The sequence below is a fragment of the Notechis scutatus genome, chromosome 5, assembly GCF_049901735.1.
Source record: "Notechis scutatus isolate UNSWTSFEM ecotype Mainland chromosome 5, rNotScu1.2, whole genome shotgun sequence".
Taxonomy (NCBI): domain Eukaryota; kingdom Metazoa; phylum Chordata; class Lepidosauria; order Squamata; family Elapidae; genus Notechis; species Notechis scutatus.
Window position 1 is genome coordinate 92,899,562 of NC_142013.1, and position 26,843 is coordinate 92,926,404.

General features: G+C 39.6%; 1 protein-coding gene across 1 annotated transcript; it reads right to left on the minus strand.

Moving 5' to 3' along the window:
• Positions 1–1,749: 1,749 nt before the first annotated feature.
• On the minus strand, positions 1,750–26,770 carry EDNRB (endothelin receptor type B). Its single transcript, XM_026668951.2, has 7 exons — positions 26,073–26,770; positions 16,499–16,611; positions 13,779–13,983; positions 12,650–12,799; positions 9,346–9,479; positions 7,668–7,776; positions 1,750–4,918 (listed from the first exon to the last, which is right to left on the minus strand). Exons 1-7 carry the CDS (start codon positions 26,517–26,519, stop codon positions 4,787–4,789), a joined length of 1,290 nt encoding a protein of 429 aa, XP_026524736.1. The 5' UTR covers positions 26,520–26,770; the 3' UTR covers positions 1,750–4,786.
• Between the last annotated feature and the right edge of the window lie 73 nt (positions 26,771–26,843).

Genomic DNA, 26,843 nt, shown 5'->3' on the forward strand with positions numbered 1-26,843 from the left:
GGAAGATAGTGACTGATGCTTAGGCCAGACTCCAAAGACCAGATAGCAGGAACAGATTCCTGAATCAACATTCCTGACAGAAACCTTTCCCTTCTCCTTGATTGCATATTCATGTGCAAAATGCATGAAGTTGCTGCAAGTTGCTGTCATTATCTTGAGCAACCAATATCAGCAAACATACCATCCCAGTCAGGAGAAGAAAGCGAGCAGATTGTCTTGACAGGAAGTTTGTGAGTGATCGAACAATCTCATGTTAGCTTTCTGCCTATTGATTCGGGATTAAACTCCAGAGAGAAGCCAGATGGAAACCATACAATCCCAGTTCCTGGAAAATCTTAAATCCTTGGTTACTATAGCCAGCAACAACAGCTTTTTCTCCAATTCAGTTATGTCTGAAGTTATTTAAGATAAATCCACATGTGGTAATCCCTCAGCACTGCAATAACTATGCAACAATATTGTCCCCAAAGTGCTTTTTCCAGAGGCAACTGGATTTTCTGGTTTTTCTTTGAAGACATTTCGCTTCTCATCCAAGAAGCTTCTTCAGCTCTGACTGGAAAAGAAACATCTTCAAAGAAAAACCACAAAGTCCTGTTGCTTCTTGAAAAAGCAGCTTTGGGACAATCGTAACCTGGATGACTGAGAATCTGCATAGAAATATGTAACAATATTATTTGCATGCTACACATTATGTATTTGAGCTGAAGCTTTTTGAGTAAGAGGCAAACAAAGAGATGTAAAAAATCTACTGTTATAGAATGGTTGTCTGGGTAATTGAAATCCAGATGAGATGCCACTGTTGCTTATTAAGTTGTCACACTTGGAATCAGCAGTGATTCTTCTCCCTATTTGTCATAAATTGCACAAAATATTGGAGATGGAGTTACATCATGGCCTGAGAAAGAATTTAACATCTGTTTAACATCTTAAACCAATGTTTGTATCAACAATCAGCTGTATCCCTGTCAAATTCTTTATGGATATTTTTCCTCACTGATGCACACTGGTAATTTTTCTGAAGTTCATTCAAGATGAAATTTGCCTATGAGATGTCAAAAGGCTCAAACAGTGTTACACGGAATACTATTAAAAAAACCCAACTCTACAATTTTTATAAAAAAATAATTCTGGATAGCCTGCAGCTACTCATCTTTATCTGATTCCTCTCACCCAATTTAATTGAAGATATTATTGACAATTACACTGAATCTGTTACACTGAATAATGAAATTAGTAATTATAGAAGCTAAAATGTAGATCTGGAAGTGAAAAATTTAATCTCTTCCCACACATCCCTTCCCTATCTACAGCAATTGGACATTGCACAACTAGGGGTGCAGTTGTAAGGAAAGGAGAAACTCTGTATAAAAGAGTTCTCTTAAAAAAATTATAGATCATCTACTTTATTTATAAAAATAAGGCAGGATAAAAAAAACCTTTGAAAGTCTAGAAATTCCAATTTCTACACACGCATTCATTCTATTGTTATCTAAACCTCACAGTTCATATTACTACAAAGTTTTAATGATAGAAAAAAGACATATTTTGCAATTAAAAATATTGGGAAAAATGAAATATATACATATATATTTAGTATGAACAAATGGCTAAAAATTAGGGAGCGCAAATCCTCTGGTTCTGCTATATAAACCTAACTAAATTCTATTTCACATTTAGCCAAATTCTTACATAAAAGGAAATGTGTAAAACCGCTGCACTGGATAATCACAAGTCACAAACTACAAAAACTGTTTTCTACATAATTTTTTTTAACAGATTTGAACCATAACATAGTGCATTGTAAAAATACAGCAATACAATGTAAAAATGCAGCTATACAATGTATATTATAAAAAGAACTACAATGATATGTGTACAGTACTGTAGTGCTATAACCAATAGCAGTAATACTGAACAGATTAATGGAAATTAAACATACTGAACAATTGTCAGAGTTAAGCCCAGGATCAACACCAGCTTTACCCCCTGTATAAATACTTTCATCTCAAAGTTTGAGAACGTGACTTCACATTGCCTAAACGACATCTAGGACCTTTGCCCATTTATGTTTTAGCTTTATCATTTCATATTAACATTTTTGATCAAAACTAAAACTCTTACTATCTAATTACTTATTGGATAATTTGATTAGTTAAGATTTGGATCAAGGACTTAATAGACTAAAAAACTAGAGGGCCCAAGGTTGTGCACCCATGAATTAATATGTAAAACAGAACTTTTGAAAATAGTCATCGGTAAACAGAAGACAATAATCATGTCACATTTTGTCACTTTAAAATGGGGTCCAAGCAGTGGTGGTATTGCTGCCGGTTTGCACCAGTTCTAGCAATCTGGTAGCCCCAGTCAGCAGTTGGCCCCGCCCACCCGCACCCACTCTTTCCTGTCCTATATTTCCTTTGTTTGTAGCTCAGCTGATAGGATTACCACGCCTCAGCTGTTTTACTCACCAGTGCTGACAGTAAGTTTTCAAGCTTAAAATTGCCTATTTTAGAACGCTCCATACGCATCCACAGAACCGACAGTAAAAAAAGTTTGAATTTCACCACTGGGTCCAAGTGAAGTGGTTGATGCTATAACAAGGTAGCCTCTTGCAGGAAAAGATCAGCTTTTGGAGTATCTCCTGATATATGGAGAAGCTCCAGGTGAACTTTCCCTCACAATGCAAATCTGTGTTTGTTTATTTAGAAGTAAATCCTACACTACAGGTATCTAATCTCAAAAATTGAGGCATGAGCAAATGCATTTAAAAAAAAAAAAATTTTGGCCTATTTTCCCTTTTCCATGCATAACATGAGACTGGTCCAAGACATTTTGTGTCTGAATATAAAGTCATAATCTTTTTGCTTCTTCATGAAAGAAAGAATTGGCTGCCCTTAAGAACACTACAGATATAATCCCCCGAGTCATACCTCACTCTACCAAGTTCATTAATGATAGTGGATCCTGCCACCATGTTAACCTGAAGACCTTTCAGGGAAGCCTTTAATAATCTATTCTCTTCTAGATTTTCTGGACTGCAGGACAACAGGTTGGAGTGGTTATTTATACATCCCTTCTGATAACTTAAGAGCAATATTATTTAATACTGATATTAAGTTTAAGTCTGTGTTAACTCGCAGTATTAACACAAAAACTCCACTATTTGTGGAGCAGAGTATACACTGTATTTATCTCTCTGAGTAATGAATGGTATCAATAGTGGGACCAGCCCAGATTTTACTGTTTATTATTATAGCTTTCATGAAATATTTACACAGATGCAATTAAATGTTCCATAAAGAAAAGTGAGGGATACTACCAGATCTACAGCCAGTTTAAAAGATCAGGAGGGCCAAAAAAAGTAAGGAATTTCGTACTGCCTTTTCAAGATAGATTTAGAGAAGAAGAGGAAAAAAAAATATAGGAGGGAATCCCTGTCTTCCTTTTGAATGCAGGTCTGTTCATGTTTCTACATATGACAGACTAATACCGATGGTAGTTAATTCCTGTGACCGATGTGCTTGCTCTACACTATAGAAATCTACAGAAAGAGACCTAAGTATTTTTCTATGTCAGGGGAACAAAGATTTGAAATCTTGATAATGCTACCTGGTAAAAAGGGAGAGAGAATGAAATTCTATGTGCCTACTGTTTAAATGTGATGAGAGGGGGAAAAAATCTGTACTTTGCATAAATTAAGCATGTTTGTACAATTGTTTTAATTTTACATCACTGGTTATTATTTTGCATAGTTAGATCAGTTTGACCAGCACTGGGAAAATGCAAGGTAAGTGAAAACTTAACTGAAAACTTATTCTATTGTCTTTCCTGCTTCTGGAACTTTATGCACACATTTATTGTAAGATCTAGAAACGTTTTTCCCCAGTATGAATAAAATAAAATCCTGGTATTTACAGTATATTAATTCTAAAGCTGGTATCATGTGTTGCACTCATGCCATACTAATACTGCCTGTTTTTTCATTGCTTGGTCCTGCACAGCTTGTGACACGAGTACTGCTTGGGTAAAGTAGGGCCTAAAAGCCGGTCCTGGGTCTCTGATGAAGGGCCATGTACACCATTGGGGATCACAAGCAGTGCAAGATTATCCCTAAAACCCTAAGTAGAGCTGAAGATGATCCAGATATTAATGGCTAACGACCACTTTTCCAGCCTTTAAAAAGTTCATTTATCACTCCAGATGAAGTTTACTTTTGGAAAAAAAATTAAATTGCTTTAAGACTGATTGTGACTCTTCGTTACTATGGAAAAAATTCTTACCGATTTTATTTTATACCACCATGATCCATGATGTCCTGGATCAGGTGGAATAATATTTTACACTTATATCTTACCTGTGAATTTTACAGGCAAGTAAAACTTTTTAAAAAAATAATATAGATGGGTGATATTGCCCAAAACATACAATTTTGTACAATTCTATATTAAGGATTATTAATTGGGCTCCTTGGTGAATACAATTATTTCATGTACAGGATTTGAGAATGATTTGGCAATGATTGTTTTGAAGTATTTAAGTGCTTAAAGAACTGTAGTTCCTCCCTAAATCCCTTCCGTCCAGCAACATTGACTCAAATGATTAGGAACACTGGGCATGGTTAAGATCAGTGGGCTCAGTAAATATTTAGATTTCTGTGAAAATCTCAAACTTCCTTCCCAGATAGCTCAATTTCCTCTACTATGCAGAATCTGTTGTCTTCAGCTTAACTGTCCTCTTCTTTACAGTCTGGCAACATCCCACAATAGCTGAGTCCAAGCTTTCTTGCTTAAGATGAGCTGTACTTGTTACTGGAGCGGAAATTGTCATATCCGTGGTCGTTTGCTCTGAACTTTAAGCAGGACTGTTTCTCCTCCAGGGATAGCATGTCTTTGGAATGACACCAGCAACAAAGGCATGACTGAAAAGCAGAAAGATTCTCAATTAGAAAGGCTGTTTGTACATGCATTTATACATTTGCCCAGTGCTCTAAAACAGCGCCCCCCCAACATTTTGGGCCCTAGGGACCAGTTCCATGGAGAGGTTTTTCCGCAAACAGGAGGGGGTACTGTAACTACATAGCCAAAAAGGCGTTAAGAGTTGCTAACCTAATCTTATGTAGCTTTTTCTCTGGTAAAATTATACTAATAACTAGAGCGTACAAAACATTTGCTAGACCAATACTTGAATACAGGTCATCAGTCTGGAACCCACATTATGTATCTGATATTAACACAGTTGAGAAAGTCCAGAAATATTTCACAGGAAGAGTTCTCCACTCCTCTACTCATTGCAGAATACCTTATGCCACCAGACTCAAAATTCTAGACCTAGAAAACCTAGAACTACGCCGCCTTCGGTCCGATCTAAGAATCGTATATATAAAATCATACATTGCAATGTCCTACCTGTCAATGAATACTTCAGCTTCAACCATAACAACACAAGAGCAAACAATAGATACAAACTCAAGGTTAATCACACCAAACTTGATTGCAGGAAATACAACTTCAGCAACAGAGTGGTCAATGTCTGGAATACTCTACCTGACTCTATGGTTTTTTCCCCAAACCCTCAAAACTTTAACCTTAGACTGTCTACTATTGACCTCACCCCTTTCCTAAGAGGTCTGTAGGGGGCGTGCATAAGTGCACCAACGTGCCTACCATCCCTGTCCTATTGTTTCTTTTATTTTTTTATTTTTCTTATATGTATCCATGTATTCATAATTATGTTTTTACTTATATCTATTATCATGTAAGCAATTGACAAAAATAAATAAATAAACAAACAAATAAATAAATAAAGCATGCTGTCTGCATTCCATGGATGGGGCTTTGCTTGTTTGCACGGACCGGTTGCTAACATGCCATGGACCGGTGCCAGTCCACAGACCGGGGGTCAGGGACCTCTGCTGTAAAATACAGAACCATTATTGACGGTTCTTTCACAGAAACCAGAACCTAAAAATTCCAAGGGGTCAAGTAACTAAGCAAGCAATAAAAAAATATCTTCCCACCCACCCTGTCCAGCTACAAAAATCTTCATGCCCATTTGATTATGAAAGAGAGGAGATGATGCATATTCTTTCCAGAATCTTTTTACAGCTACGTTTAAACTTTAACTTTAAAGTTTAAACTTTGAACAGCAAAAGTTCTGACAGAGACATCTCTTTCTGAGCTCCCGTGAGGGATTTTCATTTCTCACAGCCCTTCACACAGATAGCCTGCCCTACATGAACTCTATATTCCTGTGTCATTTTTGTGAGCCTCTCATTGGTTACCAATATTGTTTATACTTGTGATGAAGGAGGAAGTTGTTTCTTTATATATTTCTTTTTCTTCACTATATTTTTCTTTTTCTTTCATTTTTTTTCTCTTCTTAATTTCCCTTTTTATCCTTTTGGGTTTTTTACAGTTTGAGTTAGTTTTTATCTTTTTTACATGTAATATTTAATAACATTCACCAAAATAATAAAGTATTGCCCTGAAAAGGACAAAATTTTATGGTTATTTATGTATGTATGTATGTATGTATGTATGTATGTATGTATGTATGTATGTATGTATATAGGTGTATTGAGGAAAAACTGTTTTACTGAACCCTGTGTCTGTCATTTTTGTACAACATTTTTGTATTTTCCATACAAACAGACTCATAATCAAAAAGGTTCACATTTAGACCTTTCCCTGCAGTGACTGGTTATAATCCAAAGCACTGTTTCTACACAGAAAAACATTATAAATGTGACTCTGAACTTCTAAATGTTGATATTGTTCAGTTAGGGAAGGACTAGAGGTATTATTTTGTCATATTCAAACCTGTAATAAAGTTTTAGATTAATAGCAACAACAAGAAAATAGTACATTTAATAAATTCCTTTTGCTTTATTCTATTTTCTACTGAGGGTAATCCAAGAGGAACGAGAGGAAATTATTCTACCTAGTTATCTTTCCTTCTTTTCCAACTTCATTCAAAGAAACTCTGGATATTTTGGTTTTCTATTGGGATATAAATAAGTTCGTTCTTAGCAATCTGTACCTCCTCTACAGAAAGCTACTTCCTGAACGGAATAATTCAATTTCCTTTGGCTTACCCATAGCCAACTTGATCTTTGTGCCAAACTTTGTCCATTAGGCAAGGAAATCACAAATTATCCCAGTTTCCAGTTAAAATAATAAAACTCATTATCAATCAATAGTACAGCATCCATTTCATCCTTATTTTGGACAATATTGTGGACAATGTCCTGTAAACTACGGTGTATGGAAACAGCTAGGACTTTCCTTGGACTATGAATGAACAATTATTTAAACTTAGAAAAGATAACGTTTCAATGGGTATTGGAAATATTCCGCATACATGTGAATTCTGAAGAACTTAGGAAGCTTCTCATTTATTATCTATTATTATTATCAGCTTTTCCCTATTCTTGCCCTCTATAATTCACTGTTTCACTCTGGTGAATGATCCAATTCTCTAGATTGCCTAATTTCAAAGAACATTTCTCCTGAAAGAAAGCTTTTCCTTTCAGTTAATGTGACTGCTTGTCCCTGAAAAATGGCCTTTTGCATGTTTTAAAAACAGAATTTAATTTCTTCAGCAAGAGGTTTCAACATCTGATGGCCATTTAGCGTCATTTGTAATAAGATTTAATAAACAAATCTTACCTTAAAGCAGTTTTTGAACCTTTTGCTCACCAAATACAGAGCAATTGGGTTGATGCAGGAATTTAAAGAGGCCATGTTGATTCCAATGTAGTTCATCACCAGCAAAAAACTGTGCCAAAACCCAAAAGATTGAAGGTTTATTATAATAAGGATTACAAGATGACCGAGGCAACATAATGTTGTCAGACAGATATAGTAGGTTTTGGGGGGAACAAGTCTAGAAACCCAAATACTCCCTTGATCATGAAACACAGCAAGTAAATTGTGACTCCGTTGTAAAATAACAAGTAGGGAAAGGTCAAAATTGGTAAGATGATGGGTGAAGTGTTGTGACCTTTTGCATGTGCAGGCAAAACAGAAAGGTTTTGTTAGGAATTGCTTCGGTGGGAAAGCAGCATCAGAAAAAGTAAATGTAAATGGCTATCTTTTAAGCAATCATCTGAATGAATTCTACCTGTTTGAAAGAAAACTGATTCTTGAAAGTAAATGTATGGATCAGTACGTAACCAGTTTATCAATGGAGAGAAAACATTTAGGGAAACTACCTCTCAGAAGATACTATCTTGAGAGCTCCAAGGTGCATTCCTCCACTGAATAAGTAACGGGATTCATAATTCCTAAAAGTTCTTAAAGCATTCAGTTGTCTTTAAGGAAATCCGTGGGAGAAGGGTTTTCCAGTCTTTCATGCAAAAACACATTGCATTCCTACTGTCTCAACCTTATTTAAAAAGTTATATCCTTGTGATTATTATTCAGGAATTTTCTGGGAATCAACTGCATCTGTGTATATCTTCCAGATGGTTCTTTATAGCATTGGCAAGATCTGACCACTAATTCTGGAATGAAATATTAACAAGTATATATGATGTCCCAGATTGAGTAGGGAGCAATAGTAGTTTATTGGAATTATTATATATCATATCCTCTTTAGGAGAACAGATGGGAATTTAAGACCAGCTAAAACCATAAAGATGTACCTCCTATAGAAAACAGGGATTACACATGGAACTATTGACATTCAATATGATGCTACGCTGATTTTTTTTTTTTGTCCTGCTTTTTCAAAAGCATTTTCCTTTCAATTGCACAGTGGCAGAAAGGACAGTACTCCAGAGGGTTAACGTCATTGCCCAGAAGATCATTGGTTGCCCTCTCCCCTCTTTGGAAGAGCTTTATAGCTCCCACTGCCTTAAGAAAGTTCAAAACATTCTCAAAGATCCATCTCATCCTGGGAACCCTTTTTTTGAACTATTACCATCTGGCAGACGGCACAGGATAATAAAGGACAAATAGGCTGAAAAACAGCTTCTATCCCAGGACAGTAACTGTACTGTATTCTACTGTATAGTGCAATATTAATGCAATATCAAGGGTTCAATTCAATGTATAGAATGTGAAGGATGTGTGTTTGTGTTTATTTTCATAGTCATAATGTACACTGAAGATGGTATTTAATTTCGTTGTTCGAGGTCCAATGACAATAAAGTAAACTAAACCTTGATTTGAGAGAAAATACTTTTTTTTCTAAAGTCAGATTTTAACACAAAATTAATATAACTTATTTTTGACAGAACTTCAGTCCCGTTGAGAATCCTGCATGTTTTTCCACTGATTGCATATGGCTGATAGAGCACAAAATCTGGCTCTGCATCTTCATTTCAAGCTGTAACAGTCTTACCTCAAAAGATCACACCTGTTTGGGCTGTGTGGATCATAGAGAGCAAACTTCAATATGCTACTGAGGTAAAGAGGCAGCCAGCACAGGGCGAAAACAACCACTAAGCAGAACACTGTTTTGGCTACTTCACGTCTCTGAAAACAAACAAACACACAATTGGGAATAAAAGTAAATAGATAGGCTATATTAATGGCTATTAATGGTACTGGTTTGTTACAAATGCAGGTAGTCCTCAACAGCTCATTTAGTAACCATTCAAAGTTATAATGGCAATGATAAAAGGTAACTTATGACAGCTTTTCACTCATACGACTATTGTGGCATTCCCAGGGTCACCTGATCAAAATTCAGATGCTTGGCAACTGACTCATATTTATGACAATTGCATGCGATCCCCTTCTCCAACCTTCTGACAAGCAAAGTCAATGGGGAAGCCAGATTTGCTCAACAACCCTGTCGTTTAACAAAGGTGGCAAGAAAGGTTGTAAAATGGGGCAAAATTCACTTAACAAACGTCTCACTTAGCTACAGAAAATTTGGGCTCAGATGTGGTTGTTAGTCAAGGATTGCCTGTATCCTTAAGGATGAATACTGAAATCACAATGTTGTTTTACCATTCTTATATGGCTCCATGCAAAGTCCGTCCACATTTCAGTATGTAAAATGTGCCGACATGCATAGAACGTATGTCATTTCTGTCATTTAAACATACCCATTCCAAATAAATAGGCTTTCACATAATTTACCCCTGGCTATTTCTCTACTCCACGTGCATCAACATTCCATCTATTGGAATGCTACTTCCAAATTAATGGTAGGAAAAGCTACTAGGAAGTATATACAAAGGAACCGTGGTGGTGGAAAGTGGAGAACGAACAGTTTTCCACTTCTTCCCCAACTCAGTACAAAAATGTATTTGTGTAATAAATTGTTTTTAACTTACTTAAAATGATTTTAATTGAATCAGCAAAAAGAATTAATTGTAACTGCTACCCACTGGGTAGACTTTCTGCAATTCCAGGTTTCATTAGAATACTTCAGTGATATATAGTTACTATTGAGCCACTATGGGGGCTGTGCAAACCCTTTGAAAGGGACTCTTCACAAAATATATTTACAAATGTTCTGACCCAAGCCTTGTTCAAATCAAATAAACACAAAGTATATATAAAAGCAAAACTTTTTAATGTGTCTCTGTGAATTCTGTTCATTCACAGCAAAGAGTCATTAAAACTAATTGTCCCAGATACGAGCAAGCCCTTTCTAGGTTACAAAAGGCTGCCAAGAATACAAGATTAACTGTAGAGAAATATTCCAAACCAAAAATCTCTAAACACGAATCAGAGCAGACAGGACTTCCACGAGAACTTGGAGTTGAAATAACTTCTTTGCTTCCTGCAAAGAAGCCAACCCCGAAGGCTGGCTTTTATCCCTTGTGGGAGGAGCCATCACATTGCAACCTTACTCCCGCGTCGCCTGTGCGACTTCAGCTGCTCTTTTCTTCGAGCAGCCCTGCGCGCACGTGCACTCAGCACAGGTACCCCGGGGTCCTCTTTGTCACTGCTGCCAGACTCCACAAGCTCCAAAGGCAGCACTCCACTCTTTAATAGTCCTGGCCCCATCCCTGCATCACATGCAGGCCCTCATCCGAGTCCTCGCTCTCAGAGACCTCAGCCATCTGCACCTGCTGCCGGTGAAACACAACAACAAAGGACTATGCACCCTTTAAGTAGGAGAAGACTGCATCCTTAGGATTTGCGCAATTGCTTTCAAGCTTGTCTTCGGCTCCATAGTTATGTGGCTAATCTCATAATGGCTTGACTTGGCTTGGCTAGCAGAAGTGGTTCCTTTAACTATGCAAGTCAAAGTGTGTGTGTTTGTGTGTGTGTGTGGGGGGGGGGGTTCCTTTTAACACTTTGAGAAAGCATGCTACACTTGCACTAAGATGCATTGCAGATGTCTTATTCAAGTATTTTGTACTTGGTGTAGCCCCAGGACACAAATAATAAGTAACTGAGCAATTGTTGCCTATAAACAGGTTTTCTGTCATTTGTAGGATGGAATAAACATCTCATCTCTCCCAGATTTCAGAAGGGTATGGGATCTTATTCCAGAGCTTATTCCAGAGTTACTGTTGTGGTTCGCCAGCAGCAGATGTGGACAGCTGAAGTCTCAAAGAGCGAGGACTCAGATGAGGGGCCTGCGTGTGATGCAGGGATGGGACCAGGACCATCAGGGAGTGGGATGCTGTCTTTGGAGATTGTGGAGGCTGGCAGCAATGATGAAGAGGCACCCAAGGAGCCCGTGCCCAGTGTGTGCGCGTGCAGGGCTGCTCGAAGGAAAGAGCAGCTGCAGCAGCACAGGCGACTCGAGAGTAAGGCTGCAAGGTAATGGCCCCTCCCTTAGAAGATAAAAGCCAGCTGAGAAACCGGAGTTCTTTGCAGAAGGCAAAGAAGTTTGATCCTCGAGCCTGGTGGATGTTAGAATATCTGAGTTGGTGTTTGGAGACTCTTTTGATTTATTGTTTAGGAACCTTATCTGTTGTTCTTGGCAGCCATGCAAAAACTTGGCAAGGCTCTTCCTTATCAGAGCTAATTAGTTGGAAAAAGCCATTTATCTGTGAAGAAACAGGCTTCGTACATGAAACATTAAAAGGTTGTGCTGGTACCTTTGTCTTGTGTTTGCTCTCTGGGAACCAGGTTTGGGTGAGAACAGCTACAACTTTTTTTTATCTTGCATCTTCCATTTCTAAAGGCAAGATAGTCGGCTGCATGTGGTCTCCCTGAGTTCCGTTTTCTCTGGTAGAGGGTTTCAGGAAGCTATCATGGCTGAAAATGGAGCCCAGGTGGGCGATGTCAAGATGGCCATGCCCACCCTGGCCACAACAATGGCCACACACACACATACGGCCCCCCAAACACAACCCTGATGTGGGCCTCAATAAAATCAAATTTGACACCCCTGGCCTAGACAACAGAAGTGGATTACATCTAGAAAAGCAAAGCTGTTATGGCACTAAATTCTCCATTGAAAACAAAGAAACTGTCCCTCAACTTTTTTTTCACTATCTTCTTTGTCTATCCTTGCCATATTTTATTTTAGTTTTCATACCTTACCTCTGTAAATCAAGCCTGTTTATTTTGTATTGTTATAGAAAATGGCAATGGTTCTATAGGAAATTTGGGAAGGAAACTTTATTAAAAATGTATTTTATTTAAGTTTTAACTTTGTGTTTGAAACTATACCCATGATACCAGTATAATACACCTTTTGAATAAGACAGAGATTTCATTTCTGTTTTTACCTGTTTCAGGTGGTCATTTAATGCTATCTGCATCCCACTCTTCTTTCTTAACATCTCACAGGTCATCAAAGTATAGAAAAGAGCAGTGATTAGCAGTGGAAAACAGAAATAAAAGCTAAAAATCCACCAGTCTTTAGCTACCTGGTAAAACTGAGAGAAGGGAGAGGGGGAAGAGAAAAAAAATCAGAAGCGTTAAGACATTGTTTTGTAATTGGCGGTAAAGGATATATGCAAGTTAACAATTGACAAAACACTGAATGCCAAGGGATCAGTGCTAAGAAAACCAGTAGATCTATTGTTAGATGATTGTTTTGTTTTACCAATGTACAGATCTGCACATGTCTCACTGCATTGTATTGCATATATCACATTGTTTGTATCTGGGGGTTTAATCTTTGGGATGGACAAGCTTCTGCCTTAGTCTATTCTTGGGTTTAAAGTGTAAATATATGTTGTGTTGGTTGAAAATCCTCCTGAGCTTTTCAGCTACCTCTGCCACGTATGGAATGATTGACATGGCTATGTTTGTTGTTCTCTTCTTTGTCTGTAATGGAGGAGATCTTGTTGGGTCTTTTTTGGGGGGATTTGATAAAGGCCCAGTGAGGATAATCACAAATTCTGAGGGATTCCTTGATGTGTTTTCCCTCTTTAAACCCAAAAATATTGAGGGGACAGCAGAATACTTTTAAATGGAAAGAACTGGGCTGCTTTAAACAAAGTGAACAAATTGGATTTTACATTTTCAAGATGAAATCTGAGATTTAAAAAAGAGTTATGCTTACAAATTTGGAAAACCACAATTTCTCTTATTTACTAATATGCATGGAATTAATGTATTATTACATGTCTAATGTCTTTGAATCCCTTCAGACATTTTTCTTATTTGAACGGAAGAATATAAACATTTTAAATAAATAAATTCAGTTCAGGCAATGGGGACTACATGTTTTCAATTTGATTCCAAAAAACTGACTTAAAGCACGTGGAAGTCCAAATGTAGCATATGACTCCAACTATTTAAAACAGTCACGTCTTCTTCCAGGACTAATCAAAATATTTATTTGCAACCAAATCCTAAAAATTACACGGCACTAATATTTCATTACAGAAATAGATGATCGCGTATTACCTTCATAAAAGATGATTCTTGATGTGGATTAAGTAAACAAGTAGACAACTTCTCCCCTTTGTATGGTATACTAACGATATCAAAGCCAATAGCTTCAGGAATAGCTAAAACAAAGGACACAACCCAGATCAAAACAATTTCAATTGCTGTCCATTTTGGTACCCCAATTCCTTTGATACGGCTCCATGAAGCAACAGCTCGATACCTAAATATATAAAAAAAGAGAACCTTGGTCAGTTTAGGCAGAACCTTTCTTAGTGTAGTGCTCTGTGGATATTTTGCACCAGAAATGCTATAATTCTGGGCCACTGATTAAACTATATGTGGCAGATAAACAATAAACCAGATCATTTGGGAAGAACCATTAGTTGGAAGATCTATATCTTCAGATATTGGTGAATTCCCATTCCATGAATTCTAGTCAGCATGGACAATGGTGAAAGATGACAGCAGACGGAATTCAAAAATATCTGTAGGATGGCAGATTGCCCACTGCTCATAAAGGCTAACCTTTTCGTCATAGTGTGCCGAAAAGTGTGCATGTCTGCGTGCCTGCACCCATAATGCAACCCCCCCGTTCTCTCACCCCCCTCTGCATGCACGTGCAACCCCCCTGCCCCCTGCTCATGTGCATGCGTCTCCTGCATGCGCCCCACCCCCTGCGCAGGGGTGGGATTCCACCAGTTCACACCTATTCTCTAGAACCAGTTGTTAACATTCTAAGAAGTTTGGAGAACCGGTTGTTAGAAGAAATTACTGGCCTAATCCTGTAAGGGTGGCAGGAAGGAAACATTCTTGTGTTGCTTACAGAAACTGCCTCTCCCTTAACCCTTATTACATTCTTGGCAGGACTAGACTTCCTGTCTCAGGAACGTCTCTGGAGTTTTTTCCCCTCCTTTGCTGGTACTTTGCTTGTGTGGAATGACCATTCAAAGTTACAATGGCACTGAAAAAAATGACTTATGGCCATTTTTCACACTTACGACTGTTGCAGCATCCCCACAGTCATGAGAGGCTAGGCAAGGAGATGCGTGCCTCGATGTGAGCAATGTTGAGTTGGCCACGCCCAGCCAATAACATGACCACTAAGCCACACCCACCACCTAAGCCACGCCTATAGAACTGGTTGTTAAAAATTTGAATCCCACCCCGACCCCTGCGCAGAAAATATCCGACAATCAGCTGGCTGGTGGGAGGCACATGCACATGCGCAGCGGAACTGAGCTGGGGCGACAGCTCATGTGCTGACAGAGATGGCTTTGTGTGCCACTTCCGGCACCATGCCATAGGTTCGCCATCATGGTGCTATAATATGTCAGGGTAACATTTTGTTCTTTTTTTATATATATAAATTTTTATTGGTTTTTAAAACAAACATACACAAACAAAACATAAAAACATCAGGCCATCTTCCATTTATGTACATATATTTTGTTCTTTTTGACTGATGTGAGGGACCATCAACTTTTGGTTCTTCCTTTTTTTAAAAAATCGAGGTTTAGTTCAACTTTATCATGTCACAATGCAACCCACATCAAACCCTTGGGTTTTGGGTTTTTCCCTAGGCCAAGGTTGTGCTCAGGTATGGGAAGAGGTAATACTAAACAGAAAAGAACTGTACTTTATTCTCCATTCATGGAATTTTGAACTTCCACTATTGCTGAAGTAGCAGAAGAATATCCTATTACTGCAGCAGTAGCTGAAGAAGGCACAGAGCTTTGAGAGAGACATGAAAGTAATTTTGCTAATCCAAGCTGTCCATTGTTAAATCCTAGCAGGCTCTGAACAATTCCTTTACCTATCCTGATGCTCCCCTTTATCTCCAACTCTATAACTGGGGTGATCAGAGAGCTCGGGCATGGCCATGAGGTCCATAAAGCCTGGGAATTGTATACCAATAACTTGGAAGGACAATTAAGGGATCAGGAAAGCAGTTAGGGAGAGAATCAAACTGGCTCTATAATATGGAATACTGAAATCAGGATATACTTCACGCACAACATAAAATGTACCATAAAAATACCATCTCTGTGATTAATTGTTTACTGTATGCTTTTTTCACATGGATTGCTTTCATTAGATTGAAATGAGCAAGGCCCCCTCTGCAATGCTCCCTACTACTTTGAGCTGGGGCACGACAACTTCCAGTTTGTCAGTGGTGCTCCGATTAGCAAAAGCTTTTCAAATCTCCTCAGTCTTTCCTCGGTAGTAGTTCTATAGTTGGTAAAAAATATCTTTATTTAAAAAAGGGTTGAAATTACTTAAATTGATAATAGCATTAATCTCCAAGTCTAATGCTCGAAGTTACAAATATTTATGTGGTGGTTAGTGAAATAAATGGAAGGGAAGAATGCACCACCGATATTCTTATTTAGGTTTTATTAATTTTTTAAATCTCCTATTTACTTTTGGGATCTTTATTTTTGTGTGACTTCTATTCAAGTAATTTCTCAAAGCTTATTTTCCAAACAAACAGCATTTGTAGAAAGGTTCAATCTCCAGGGAGAAAATGAGAAGATTAGGAAGTCTATGCATATTCCATTCTCATGTTTGTTAATTCTTCAACTTAATACGGAGGATTATCTCTTCCTTTTTTAATTCCACACACCCATTTATTTCTTAAGGTCTCTTTTTTGGTGTGCATCCACATATTCTGTGTCTAATATTTCACTTACAATACTCATATCATTTAAGAAAAACAAGAAGAATTGTTTTCTCACCTATCAATACTGAGAGCACATAGACTTAACACTATGATGCCAACAGACGTCTTTTGAAAGAAGGGGAATAATTTACATAGTTCAACTCCAAAAGGCCATTTTTCTGCATGAAGCTGTGGAGACAAAAAGATGTGGTTTATGTGCTAAGCATTCCAAACTTTAGAACAGAAAGAAAACACATGCTAAGCTAATCTTAAGCTAAAAATCGCCAATTCTTGGAAGCTTAACTTAGGTATCTGAAAATAAAGAAATCATTTTTGAAATCTAGAAGTTACTATATTTTTCCTTAAAAGAGCACCAGATGCTTAGAATTATTCTTTTGGAATGCAAAATATCATGCAGGTATTAGGCTTAATCTGGAGAGATCTATTCATACAACTGTCACTGAGATTTACATTCATCTCACTATGTCTATCACAAATTGGATGGTGGGAAAAAATTCATAATGTTTTGGAAGACATCTGCATCTACCAATATGAGGTTATCCGTTGCTATGGAAGGAAAGTGCATTGGCCCAGTGTACTTAACTTCCTCCTTTAGCTTTTGAAAAACAATATAAAGGCATTCTCAGATGGCTCTTCATTAAGAAAGAGGAAGATGGAGGCGGGATTGATTCTGGAAAGCCAGTCCTAAGTTCTGAGTTTTGGCAGAAATAAACACAGCTTTTAATTCTCCATCGATGGATTCTTTTTCTGCTGATACAAAGATCTGGCTTCCCAACACCAGCAAAATTCCATAATGATCCCAAGGGCTGAGGGATGTTCTGCAACCAACGATGAGTAGTGCTAACTCAGGCTAGAATAGGACAACTTGCTGCAGCCAGGGGTAGGATTCTACAGGTTCGTACCTATTCACTAGAACCGGTTGTTAACATTCTAAGCAGTTCGGAGAACCAGTTGTTAGAAGAATTTACTGGCCTAATCCTGTAAGGAAGGCAGGAAGGAAACATTCTGCTGTTGCTTACAGAAACTGCCTCTCCGTTAACCCTTATTACATTCTTGACAGGACTAGACTTCCTGTCTCAGGAACATCTCTGGAGTTTTTTCCCCTCCTTTGCTGGTACTTTGCTTGTGTGGAGTGACCATTCAAAGTTACAATGGCACTGAAAAAAATGACTTATGACCATTTTTCACACTTATGACTGTTGCAGCATCCCCACAGTCGTGAGAGGCCAGGCGAGGAGATGCGTGCCTTGATGTGAGTGATATTGAGTTGGCCATGCCCAGCCAATAACATGACCACCAAGCCATGTCCACCCGGTCACATCACCACCAAGCCACACCCACCAACTAAGCCACGCCCACAGAACCGGTTGTTTAAAAAACTGAATCCCACCCCTGGCCACAGCCAATTCGCCATGGCCAACTCGCTACGGTCAACTTGTCATAACCAATTCACCACAGCCAAGTCACCGTGGTAGAACTTGCCATGGCCAACTCGCCACAGGCCTACTCACTGCAGGAAATTCAATTTAATTGTATGAAATAATGAAAAACAGATTTTAATTTTGGTCATTCACAATTCATTTTGTCCCTCCTTTGGCTTCCTTTCTTTAATGATTCTACTCCACTATTTCTTCGATATTGGTGTAACGCTTCTTCTGCGGCGAGTTGGCATAGACCCAACTCAAGCTATGTAGTGAAATGCTTTGTGTCTGAAAGGAAAGACTGATAGGGAGCATGCAAGGACAACCATGCAATATTTGGCACCGACTTTTTTAGTTAAACATTTCCTAGTAATCTATTGCAGCATGGGATATGGTTCCATTACTCCCACTTACAACTGCTTTGTAGAGTTGCCAGCAGATGCAACATGAGTTCTTAATGTGCTCCAAGTAGCTTTCCCCCTTCATATCTGAAATATTGCATAGTACCTAGTACTAACTATATTTGCAGATGGGTGGAGATCTTTTAACGTTTTAGATTCTGTAAGAGAACAATTACAACTTAAATATACTCTATGGTAACTTGTTCTAATAGAGTGCTACCTATGTTTTGATTTCAGGACTTGCCTGGTTGTCTAAATTGTCCTTTTGGATATGCTTTGGAAGATCTATGTGACTTGGACACTTGAGTACTGTGTACAGCTGTGTATATCTCAAGGACTATAGAGGAAGATTTTCTTTGGACCTTGCACAAAGATTAAAGATGATATAAATCTTAAAGTGGTGACATCATTTTTCCCCAGGAAGCTGAAAGGGCTGCTTTGATGGATGGTGATGGAGTATTATTGTGAATATTGTAGATTCAAATAATAATTTTGAAGGATAGTCTTCAATTATGCTATACATGTGAAGTGGGCCTCTTATTTACCTCTATGTCAATATAACTGATTAATTTTAACTGGGATTACAACGGTTGCTGATTGATTGCTATGATTACTACTATTACTGTTAATCTTCTCACCATTCCTTATTACCCATCCTCTCCCACTTGTGACTGTATGACTGTAACTTTGTTGTTTGTATCCTTACGATTTATATTGACTGTTTCCTGGTATGATTTGATTGCTTATTGCACCCTATGACTATCATTAAGTGCTGTACCTTATGATTCTTGACTTGATGAATGTATCTTTTCTTTTATGTATACTGAGAGCATTTGCACCAAGACAAATTCCTTGTGTGTCCAATCACACTTGGCCAATAAAGAATTCTATTCTATTCTATTCTATTCTATTCTATTCTATTCTATTCTGTTCTGTTCTGTTCTGTTCTGTTCTGTTCTATTCTATGTACACCTGGTGAAGATAGAGCAATTTCAAAGAAGACTTGATACCAACTGAATGATATAAATATTAACAATGATTAATTAGCAAACCAGTTTGATATTGTGGTTAAAATGCTGGCCACGAAATCAGGAGATTGAGTTCTAGTTCCATCTCAAGCATGAAAGGTAGCTGGATGACCTTGGACCAGTCACTCTTTCTCAGCCCAACTCATGTCACAGGGTTGTTATTTGGGGAAACTGGGAGGAAGAAGGAATATTGGGTAAGCATGCCACCTTGAGTTATTTATTTAAAAAGAAATTATAAAGGTGAGGATATAAATTAATTCCAGTTCATGATATCATTTCTCCCCCCCCAAACCAGCATCCTTCAGTTGTTTTGTACTGCAAATCCCTATTTCTCCTCTCCTATGCGAACTGGAGATTATAGAAGTTGACCCTGAATGCCTTTGAAGGACATCAAATTGGGGAAAACTTTTTTAAGACCCGAAGCCTTAATAAAAAGAGGATAAAATGAGGTAAGCCTATCTTCAGGATCCAAGTGTGAATTAGATTAATGATCAAACAAGATGAACCAAAGATCAGGTAGAACGTAATGGCTTGAGAAAATATATTAATAGTACTTTTCAGTCGTAACATCCTTATCCTCCCGATAGAATCAACAGAGAGAGGATGTTTGGACTTAGCAAACAGAGATGACAAATATCAAAGGTGTGGTCACAGAGATCCTGACGTTGCTAAAATATATTAGGATTCAAAGCATAAAGGAATGTGAACAAACTTTTCTGCAACTTTTTAAAGCAACCGCTGCTTATCACAAACCATGCAGCTAGCTTCTACTATATGTTATGCCAGAAAGCATCCTAACTGCTTTAAATATTTGCAGACAAATATCATGTTCACTGTCCAGTTGCTCTGAAACACCATTTTTTTAAAGTTCAGTCTGAAGTATCATACAGTCCTAAAGGACTCAATAATCACCTGATGTTTTTGGGTTCTGATAGATTGGCTTATGCCATACAGTACACTGGTATAGCCAGGGATGGGATTCAAATTTTGAAACAACCGGTTCTGTGGGCGTGGCTGTCTGGGAATGGCCCTATGACTGGGTGGGCATGGCTTCTTCTTTTTTGGTCACAACCCCCCCTCCCTGTTTTTTGGGCCTTCTGGGCCTCAGAGAAGCCTCCTGGGGGGGTTGTTTCTGCTCCCAGAAGGGTTCCCTGGGGCTCAGGAAGGAAAAAAAATGGAGCATGGGGGGCACACAGCACCCCCCTGTGCTCCGTTTTGGGGCCTTCTGCACCTCAGGGAAGCCCCCCGGGCGAAGCAGTAAGTAAGTGAGGGGAATCCCGGCACAGCTGATCATAGGAACAGCTGATCATCAGGAGGGAAACAAAAAGAAATACCTTATAGACTAGAGTGACTGAGTGGGGAAAAACGCAGTCAGCGATGTCGGGCATGCACACAATGTTGCGCATGCATGATAAGGACTGACTGGCGGGGAGGGGCGGGGCCAGCCAGGGGCACGATTTGCTGGTTCTCTGAACTGCATAGAATCATAACAACCAGGTCTATAGAACCGGTCCGAACCAGTAGAATCCCACCCCTGGGTATAGCCCAGGGTCCCAACCACGGGCAGCGCGGACTGCACCGGGCCGTGGAGCACTCTCTACCGGGCCGCAAAGAATTTTTTTAAAAAAATGGCGGCTTTCTTCACCTTCGGTGAATGCTGCTGGGATCAGGGATCAAGGACACAAATGAAAGAAGGGGAGGGAGGAAGCAACCGAAGCCTGTCCTTTCTCTGGGTCAGCTCTCTCAGTCTCTCTCTCGCTCCTCCACCAGCACAGGAAGAAACTGCTTCAAAGAAGCAGGGGGCTTTTCCTGTCGCCAAGCGCCCGTTTCTCCCCACCCCACCCGCCCGCCCGCCCGCCCGCCCGTGCGCTGGGATTCAACCCAGTGCTCCGTTCAGCCTGCCTGCCTGCCTTCGTTAATGGTTGAATCGAACAGCTTCGGCTGAGTAAAAGAGCGAATAGTTATTATTCTCAGCGAAGCTGCTCCCAAACAACCAGAAACTAAGGCAGGCAGGCAGGCAGGCAGAACGGGACACTGTGGATTGAAGCGGGCGGGCGGGGTGGGGTGGGGGTGAACGGGCAAACCGGTCCCTGGTACAAAAAAGGTTGGGGACCACTGGTATAGCCCACACCAGTTTCCCTTCAGTTGGGTTTCCAAAACTGCACAAAGTAATTAGATCGCATGCTGATCTATCTTTGTGTACAGGTAGTCCTTGAATTATGACCACAATGAAGCCCAAAATTTATGTTGCTGAGCAAGGAAGCTGTTAAGTGAGTTTTGCCCCCTTTTTCCCACACTTGTTAAACAAATCACTGGAGTTTTTAAAGCGAATCACACGGTCATTCAAATGAATCCAGCTTCCGTCATTGACATTGTCAGAAGCCAGCCCTGGGACAGTGGAACTGTCACAAATATATGCCAATTGCCATGTGCCTGAATTTTGGCCATGTGATCATGGAGATGCTGCAATGGTGGTAAGTATGAAAACTGGTCATATGTCACTTTTGAAAATGCCACTGTAACTTTGAAAGCTCCTTAAATGAATGGTTGTAAGTCAAGGAGCACCTGTACTGTATTCACGTCATAGGCTATATAAATATGTCAGGAAAAGCAAACAAACCCAAATTTTTATAAATGCTTGGGGGAGGTATAAGAAAAATTAAAAAAAAGAGAACAGTGACATTACTCTAAATATATGTAAAAGTCCCTGGGAAGATAAAAGCCATCTGAGAAACTGCGGTTCTTTGCAAAAGGCAAAGAAGTTTGATACTCGAGCCTTGTGTTCCCGCGCAGCCTGGATTAATTGCTTTGGAGGGATGCTCTGGGAGTGACATTTCTCTGCAGACCACCAAAATTTTCTCATGGACCACCAGTGGACTGCAGCCCACCGGTTGGCAACAACTGCTGTAAATCACTTAGAGTGGGCTTGTAAAGCCCTGGGAAGCAGTATATAAGTCTAAGTGCTATTGCTCTTATTAATCTATCACTTTATGAAGGTTTTTAGCAAGAATGTAATTAAATACAAGATGCAAGCTAGCATTGCAACATGTGGTATTTTGTAATTGCATGCCTTCTAATCCACAAGAAATAAACAACTGCCACTTATTTAACTTTTCAGGAAGAGCAGCCAATGGCTCATTTGGCCGAGAGCTGCTTCAGCAAATGTACTCTTAATTTGCATTCCCTCATATATTTGCATAAAATATCACCTTGCGCCCTAGACTGAAATACACTGTCACAAACTAATCCAAAAATCAAAATCCAGCAATGGACAGACATGAAGAAAAATGGAACACAGGCATAATCACTAGTAGGTACAGGATAGGGAATATTTGGCAACAGCCACACAGAAAAAAAACCTCATTAATTCCAGACAAACTTTGCTGAAGACATGAATCTATTATGGGAGAGGGGGGGGGAGGGCTTTGATAAACAGATAAGAGGCTGTTAAAGGCAAAATGCAGAAGTCACAGAGATAGGAGGAGATAGGAGCAACTGATAGCAAATAAACTTATCTAGAGGGGAGCAAGAGATAGTAGAAGATTAAGAGTTTTGAAACCCCCCTGATGTCAACTAAGCCTTCAAACTGAATAGTAAGAAATACCAGTTTCCTAGTGAATGTAGCTTAGTTTAAAATGACTACTAATTTGAATTTTTAGGAGTACTGTAAGCTGTCCCACACTTGTATACACCTTTTGAGTTGGGAATTGGGTTTTGTTTTTTTTTGAGATTTTGCTGTGACAAAAAAAAAAACAGCAGCTTGAAGGAAAAGAAAATTTACAATCTTTCAAAACTGAACAAAGAGTACAAATAGGAAGGCTGCAATAAACAGGCAGTCAGAATCAGTTACAACCAGCCAAATGATGGAGGGAGGGAGGGAGGGAGGGAGGGAAATCTGTCTTAAAATTCCTCCAAGGTAAGTGATTCATAGATGTCTCAGTTGATAGCTCCCCTAGTAATCTCAGCCTGAGAAGTATCTATAAATGCTGGTGGAGAGAAAAAGGCATACTCATAAAACCTGAAAGGCACCACATTAGGGGAAGGTGGCTTTGGCATAGACTAGATGAATTTGTGTGTCTCCAGATATGACTGAATCCTAGCTCCTATATAGCCTTAGTTAGTTTAACTAGCTGGTGAGAAAAGATGCTGGACATTGTAATTAAGCAACTTGAGAAGACTCAAATCCAAACAATATCATGCATTCGGTACTTTCCAGTTGGCCAGATTAACTTAATATAAAACGTGCCCCGTGACTTTTGTACCCTGGAAACTAATTTCCATACGAGAGAGAATTTTTACTAGAGTAGACTAGACTTGGCTTTTTATGTGCAGTTCCCATAGTTTATCTAAGGAATCTTTGTAGCATTTTAAATGTGAGATAATAAAATAGAATAGAATACTTTATTGGCCAAGTGTGATTGGACACACAAGGAATTTGTCTTGGTGTAAATACTCTCAGTATACACAAAAGAAAAGATACATTAGTCAAGAGTTGGTAATGTACACTGAATATCCCCATTACAGAAAGAAAACTTTACATTATTGGTCCTTATTTCTTTAGACTTCCAAGGATTTCATACTGTTCTTCAATACTCCATCTTTGAAATATTATTATTCTTGTTATTTGTGCAACTCGGTTCTTGGTTTTCTCACTGATAGGCCCCAGTATGTGCGAGATGGGACTAATATTTCTAACACCATGTTCTTTAGCACAGGTTCTCCTCAGGGCTGTGTCCTAAAGTCCACTATTGTTCACCAATGCTGACCCATGATTGTTGTGCAGGGTTTGCTACCAACCATATTTGTGAAGTATGCAGATGGTACAACAGGGTGGGCCTTATTCAGGAAAATAATAAGTGAAATGGGCACAGCAGAGCCAGCATTTTCTGCATCTTATGTGAAGATCCCATCTTCCTTCCCTTATCCTTACCACTTTCTATAGACTAGGGATGATTGAAAGCATCCTGTTGTATTGTATTAATGTTTGGTTTGGAGACATTACCATTTCAGACAGGAAGGCTGTGTGTGTGAGAGAGAGAGTGGTGAGGATGACAGAAAAGATTATTGGAAATTTATTTCCTTCTCTCCAGGACATGGCCACAGTGGAGCCCAACATTTCTGTTAAGTGAGACATTTGCGAAGTGGGTTTGAAGTCTGAATTTTGATCCCTTGATCATTGGGGGATGCTGCAAAGGTCATAATTATGAAAAACGGTCATAAGTCACTTTTTTCAGTGCCATTGTACCTATGAATGGTCGCTAAATGAACCATTGTTAAGTCGAGGACTAACTGTATAGCATATGTGTGTGTATGCACGGGTTAGAATGTAATACTGCACGCTAATTCTGCCCACAGCCAGAAGTTCGATCCTGACTGGCTCAAGGTTGACTCAGCCTTTCATCCTCCCAAGGTGGGTAAAATGAGGACCCAGATTGTTGGGGGCAAGAGGTTGACTCTGTAAACCGCTTGGAGAGGGCTGTATAGCATTGTGAAGCGGTATATAAGTGCTATTGCTATATATGTATGTGTGTGTGTGTGTGTGTGTGTGTGTGTGTATGTACATGTATGTTGGGTTCCGCAATCCAACAAGACAGACACAGACTTCAGAGGATAATTAGGACTGCAGAAAAAACAATTACTACCAACCGGCCTTTGATCAAGGACCTGTATACTGCACGAGTCAAAAAGAAGGCTGTGAAAATATTTACAGACCCCTCACATCCTGGACATAAACTGTTTAAACTCCTACCCTCAAAACGACGCTATAGGGCACTGCACACCAGAACAACTAGACACAAGGACAGTTTTTCCCCAAACGCCATCACTCTGCTAAACAAATAATTCCCTCAACACTGTCCAACTATTTACAAAGTCTGCACTACTACTACTATTACTCCTCCCATCCTTCCTTTCACTCATCTCCTCACACTTATGACTGTATGACTGCAACCTTGTGACTGCAACCTTGTTGCTTGTTATCCTCACGATTTTTATTGACTGTTTCCTAGTATGATTTGATTGCTTTTGACTATTATTAAGTGTTGTACCGAATGATTCTTGACTCTTGATGAATGCATCTTTTCTTTTATGTACACTGAGAGCATTTGCACCAAGACAAATTCCTTGTGTGTCCAATCACACTTGGCCAATAAAGAATTTGACCTCATCATTGAGGAGTAATGAGAAAGATTTAAAAACTACCAAGTTTAAATGTACATACATAAGTTCTTTATCTTTCTAAATGCAAAATGTTCTGACAGAAATGTATGTCAAAGAAGACCACCACGTTCAATGTTTTTAATGCTTGTACTCAATAAAAAAAATTTTTTTTTTTAAAGAGAATTCTATTCTATTCTATTCTATAGGTAGGTAGATGATAGATAGATAGATAGATAGATAGATAGATAGATAGATAGATAGATAGACAGATGATGCAGATGGATAATAGATAGATAATAGATAGAAGATAGATAGATAGATAGATAGATAGATAGATAGATAGATAGATAGTGACTGCAACCTAGATGGCAGATAGATAGATAGATAGATAGATAGATAGATAGATAGATAGATAGATAGATAGATAGATAGATACACATACATACATACACACACACTTATTTTTGAGAGCGGGCATCAGAACTTCATTTTTTAACCTGTTGCCAGTGTGTTCACAGAAGAAGAAAAAAAGTGACAACAAAGTTTATCTTATTAGTATTGCAATAAAAAGGAAAGGAAAGGAAAACCTCTTGGATCTGAGCTTGCCACCACCGCCTTACCTTGTACAAGTTGATGGGAATGTCGATGAGGATGAGCAGCAGGTCCCCCAGCGCCAGGCTGGCGATGAGGATGTTAGGGCCGTTCCTCATGCATTTGTTCTTGTAGATGATCCGGAGCAAGGTGGAGTTGCCGATGATGCCCAGCACGAAGACCAGGCAAGCGATCACCGTGTTGATGTATTTGAACGTCTTCTTGATCTCCAGCCGGCCGGCGCACATCGGGTAAGCGGGCGGAGGCGGTCGAGAAGCGTTGGAACCGCCGAAGCCTTCCTCTACCTCGGCTGCCACGGGAGCCGCGCTCGGCCAGGAGGAGGCGGCGGCGGCGGCCAGGCTCGGCGCGGTGATCTCGGCCAGGCGCGGCGAAGAGTCGCCCAGCTCCAGCGCTCGGGTGCCGGCCGCGCAGTAGGCTAGCACGGCGGCCGAGATCCACAGGAAGCCCCCGGCCATGATCGCAGGGCAGCTAGGACGGAGAGGGGTTGCGGGGGTGGAACGCGCGGGAGAAACCTATGCAAGAAAAAAAAAGCCACCCGTTAGGATAAGGCGCAGCTGCTGAGGGAAGCCCTCACGTCGGCTGGCAGCGGGTTCCTCCAGCGGCGAATGGCAGGCAGCCGGAGCACGTGCGGCGCCCACCCGGAGCCAGCGAGCCAACGAGCCGTCTGACCGACCCCCGGCCTTTACGGAGAGAAGACGATTCGCTCGGGCCGAGAAACGTCGCTTCCTGGATAAACACAACTCTGCTTTGAAGAGGCTTTGCGCGGGCGAGGAGCCAGC